The sequence below is a fragment of the Etheostoma spectabile genome, unplaced genomic scaffold, assembly GCF_008692095.1.
Source record: "Etheostoma spectabile isolate EspeVRDwgs_2016 unplaced genomic scaffold, UIUC_Espe_1.0 scaffold456, whole genome shotgun sequence".
Lineage (NCBI taxonomy): Eukaryota > Metazoa > Chordata > Actinopteri > Perciformes > Percidae > Etheostoma > Etheostoma spectabile.
This window is the reverse complement of record NW_022605612.1, coordinates 11,660-15,947: the sequence shown is the minus strand read 5'-3', so window position 1 is coordinate 15,947 and position 4,288 is coordinate 11,660. Positions and strand designations below refer to the sequence as shown.

At 43.7% G+C, this 4,288-nt stretch overlaps 1 protein-coding gene and 1 pseudogene across 1 annotated transcript in view; one reads left to right on the top strand and one right to left on the bottom strand.

Annotated features, from left to right (window-relative positions):
- Positions 1-3,237, bottom strand: part of LOC116686716 (uncharacterized protein C19orf44-like) — a 14,274-nt gene extending 11,037 nt beyond the window's left edge. The window contains 7 exon segments of the mRNA XM_032511747.1: positions 166-523; positions 804-1,314; positions 2,378-2,395; positions 2,397-2,503; positions 2,647-2,814; positions 2,904-3,041; positions 3,219-3,237. Of these exon segments, the coding sequence (XP_032367638.1) occupies positions 166-523; positions 804-1,314; positions 2,378-2,395; positions 2,397-2,503; positions 2,647-2,814; positions 2,904-3,017 (1,276 nt within the window). The 5' untranslated portion in view covers positions 3,018-3,041; positions 3,219-3,237.
- An 822-nt stretch (positions 3,238-4,059) lies between these two features.
- Positions 4,060-4,288, top strand: part of LOC116686721 (uncharacterized) — a 10,786-nt pseudogene continuing 10,557 nt past the window's right edge.

Below are 4,288 nucleotides of genomic sequence, written 5' to 3'. Positions count from 1 at the left end.
ATATATATATATATATATATATATATATATAGGTCGGGCTCTCGTACAGTATAACTGGTATACACAGAGGAGACAACTGTTGACGTTAAGTCCCATTGACTCTTATTCTTAACACTAACTGCTATCTTTCCTGACGTATTTGATGACCCAATGAACTACTCTCACCTTCAGAGGTAACTGCACTCATTTCACTGTGGGGATATTCAGAGTCAGGCCCAACAAAGAGTTCCTCCAGAGAAAGCACCTCATCATGGCATGACATGGACAAGAGGGGACGCTGTGGACTCCCCACCTTGTGAGGGGAGTTCCGACTCAACGGAGGAGATGGGGAGACACAGGAAGGAGAGGGGGATACGGAGAGCACAGACGGGCTGAAGTGAGCCTGAGTCTGACCGATGAATTGGAAAGGAGAACTGTGGCGAGAAGGATAGGCAGGAGAGTGAGGTGGTGCAGGGGATGATGAGGGAGAGATAGTAGCGGGAAGAGGTGAGGCGTAGGCCTTCTTGCTGGTTTTGCTCAACAGCTGTAAGAAAGAAAACATTGTATCGTTTTAAATTGTGTGTCTGTCAACCACAGTGTTTCTATAAGATTTGTGGGAAATGTTCGCTTCCATTTGCGAACCATGCCAAAGACAAATATTCTTTGCTTTGTTATAGAAAGAAATAGTTTAAAATTGACTAAAAATGCTGAAAACATTATATAGCAAGTCTGTCTAAGACATGTAACTGTGCCATAAATGCCATATGATAAAAATGAAGTTAAAAACAAGCCAAAACAGTTCATGATTCAAAGTTGAAAGATACCTCATCTGCTCTCCTTCTGAAAGAACGTCTCCCTGGAATTGAGAAATTGTTGTCTATTGAATCCAACGAGTCTCCAAGCAGTTTCTTCATGACCTCTTCATCACTTTCCAGACTCACACCACTCACTACTCTTACCGACTTTTTCTCCAATCCTCCCGAAGTAACTACGGCATCAGCAGCTATGGACCTGACACGAAAATCTGCTTCTTTTGGAGGCCTAGCAGCAGCAGATTTACTACTGTCAACAGCTACAGTCGTCACATTCTTAAGGAAACGTTTCCTCATCAGACTTGTGTCACTGCTGGACTGTGCTGAAAGTTGCACAGGGGCCTCCAGGGAGTGGGAAACTGGTGCTGGTAAGATTCCTACATCTGAGGTTAGATTCTCAACAGGTTTTTGCCCCTGTCTGGAATGTTCCTGAACCTGCATGCCACTGTGGTTATGGCTCTCAATATGAGCCAGTCTTCTCAAAGCAGCAGTCTGCGATCCTTGCTGGGAAGATGACGCATTTCTGACCAGAGGGGGTGAGAGGGATAAATGAAGAGAATAATACAATAATTGAGATTCAGCAGTAGAGGTGAATATTGGAACTGGAAATATTTTGAGAAAACACTTTTTTTCAATCTAGTGCTAAATATGCCAAAAATACCACGGTTTCATCGTATTGCAATTACAGCTATAAATGTATTATTTTTTAAATGTCTGCGTAAAAAACAACAACTTTTTCCCCCATTGAACACAATGTATTTTATTTTGAAACACACTGGAAGAGAGAGGGGTTTCTAAACTGCACTTTCTGTCCTTGAAGACTCAGCTCATACCTTAGGAGCAGTATGACAGAAAATGTTACTGGTTTTGAAACTGACTTTTTCAAACCGTGCTGTAACTGGCCCATGCCTACCCTACACTAGTTTACCCTAGGTGCTCTCTGAAGAGACACAACTTTAGCATTAATTTATTTAGCAGGGGGTTCAAATAACCATCTGTTTTATGCTGTTGAAGTGTTGCCTTTGCAGTATATGCCCTAGTCGATGTAGACACGTGTATCAGGTGCAATCTAGGATCTAAAAGGAATAAGAGCTTTGAGATGGCCTTCAAGATAGCGGACCACCAGTACACCATATACTTTGTCAATAGCAATCCCCACAAATCGGTCCCCAAGCGCTTCAGTTAGATAGTAAATTCCGTAAAGATATTCTTTACAATTATTCCCCGAAAGAACCAAGCAGGCCTGCCTTATTGCACTACTCATATCATCTTCGAAACTTGCCATTTTCAGCGCGCAGCTTGCTAGCTCGAAGTTTGTTATTGCCCGAGGGAAGGGATTTTAAGAACGGCAACACAGAGAAAGGGGAAGAGGAGGGAAATCCTGCGTAGGATGTCAGGCAAATACCTTCCAAGACTCTCTCTTCCTTCACAACAGCTTTCGTTTTTTCGATTACTGATTTCCACATTCTTTTCTATTCCTTAATATTATTTTTGTAAATAAATGCCTATTTTACGCTTATACCTCGTCTGGTATCAGAGTTGTGACATTATTTATTTAACTTACATACACAGAACCTTGACGTTACCTGTGTTTAGGCACCTTACATTTGGCTTTTGCTGACAGGTGACTGGCTGCTGTTGGTTGCAGGTGGCGGAGCCTTCTTTAAGAACCTGCTCCCTCCTCCACCCAGAGAGCTCTGAGGTCTGAGATCCTGGCATAAGAAAGCAAAAGGTGGACGCTTGTTTTCAAATTGGACTTACAAACGTCCCACTGTAGAAGTGTCTAAAGTCCTACTGCATTTATGTTCTGAGAAGTACAGCATCAGTTAGCTATACCTTCTACTAATGTATTTACCTTGGTAGAATCGCCGTCTCTTCTCTGTGTCTTCGCAGCAGCAGAGCCCAATGTGTCAGCTCCATGCTCAGGAGCTGAGCTGACCGAGGACGGTTCACTCAGATCTGATAATGAAGGGTGTGTATTTAAGGAAGAAAATCTGGTTTTCACAGCCCCATCCACAGCACCCTAAAATAAGGAAAGGAAAGACGCGTTTCTGATGTTACGCGCGTCACTTACACTTTTTGCGATTTGAAACACACACGCTTGAAACTCACTGTATGTACTGTAGCACCCTGCACAGACTTAACGCCTCCTCTGTTGTTCCTCTTTGCAGACAACAGAACTTGAGCTCGGTCCAAAGCGAAGCTTCGACCGCCTCGTTTCCACATCTTAAACTTTGGGGCTGTTATATCCTGCGTTGGATACAATAGCGTCACCTAGTTAGCTAAGCTAACTAACGTTACATACGGTGCACTTTAAAAAAAAAACGCTAAATAGATTATTTTCGAGGTCATTCATTGCCTATTATAATTTCATATGCATTAACGTTCGGTTACTGTTGTTCATGTTGCCAGGTTCAGGTCGTCTACCTCCGCTTTTCGTTGTTTCTTTTTGAGACTTCACAGACAGTTGCCAGTAGGCTCGTTCGAGATGAGCCAGGTCTGAGCAGAATCGATCACCGGCGATCGGCGCCCGGTTGCATGCCGGTTAGATTTGTGTCCGACTTGATCCCGACTTGCTCTGACGTCATGCAGAGTGGGCAACGGAAATCTCACGAGAGCAAGGCGGCCGCAGTTCTGAGAGCACACGGCGCAGTTGCTTTTCACCGACTGCAAGAGCCAGGGGACCCAGAGCAGCTGCGGAAACGCCGGCTTCTCAGCTGATTTAACACCTGATTGGTTACAACATGATGACGTTTATATAAACTTTTTACTGTTTTTGAATCGGAGGGATTTTAATTGCTATTGTCTGATTTAAAGACTTATTCTGTCCAGAACACCTGTTGTGGACTGATGATGTTAAGTTTAGAAGTCAGACAGAACTAAATCTGATCAGATCACGTATCATCTACAGTGGTTGTTCATAAAATCAGCAACAGGTCGCATGTAGAGCACTTTGCCAGCTACTCTGTCATAACTAAACAACTGGAGACTGGGGTACCAGCTGGTATGAGGGTCTGATTATATTTTATTAAATCGGAATCGCACCACAGTGTTTTCATCACTTCCTGTACAGCCTGAAGGAGCTGGAATCGGCTGGAAACTGTCCGACTTTACCGAGCTTTTATCACCGCCCCCCGTGCGACGACTGCTCTCGTCCACTTTACAGGCGAGGCGCAGTTCATCTCGAACGAGCCTAGATTCTTCTTCTCTGATTCATGGCGGATCGCAAACCAACATCTTAAGGTGCATACCGCCACCTATAGGGTCTATGCGGAACGCCCAGTGTTCGAAACCAACCCCGCAGGTACAGCCATAGACAGTTAAAGAAATGGACCAACAGATCCCGTTGTTCTCATAGACAGTTAAAGAAGTAAATCAACAGATCCCGTTGTTCTGGACGGAGACCAGTGAAGCAAAATAGAAACACTGGCTAGGCGTTACTTTTTTTTTTTTTAATATTCAAATTTTATTGAACAATATGGACATACAGTAGAAAG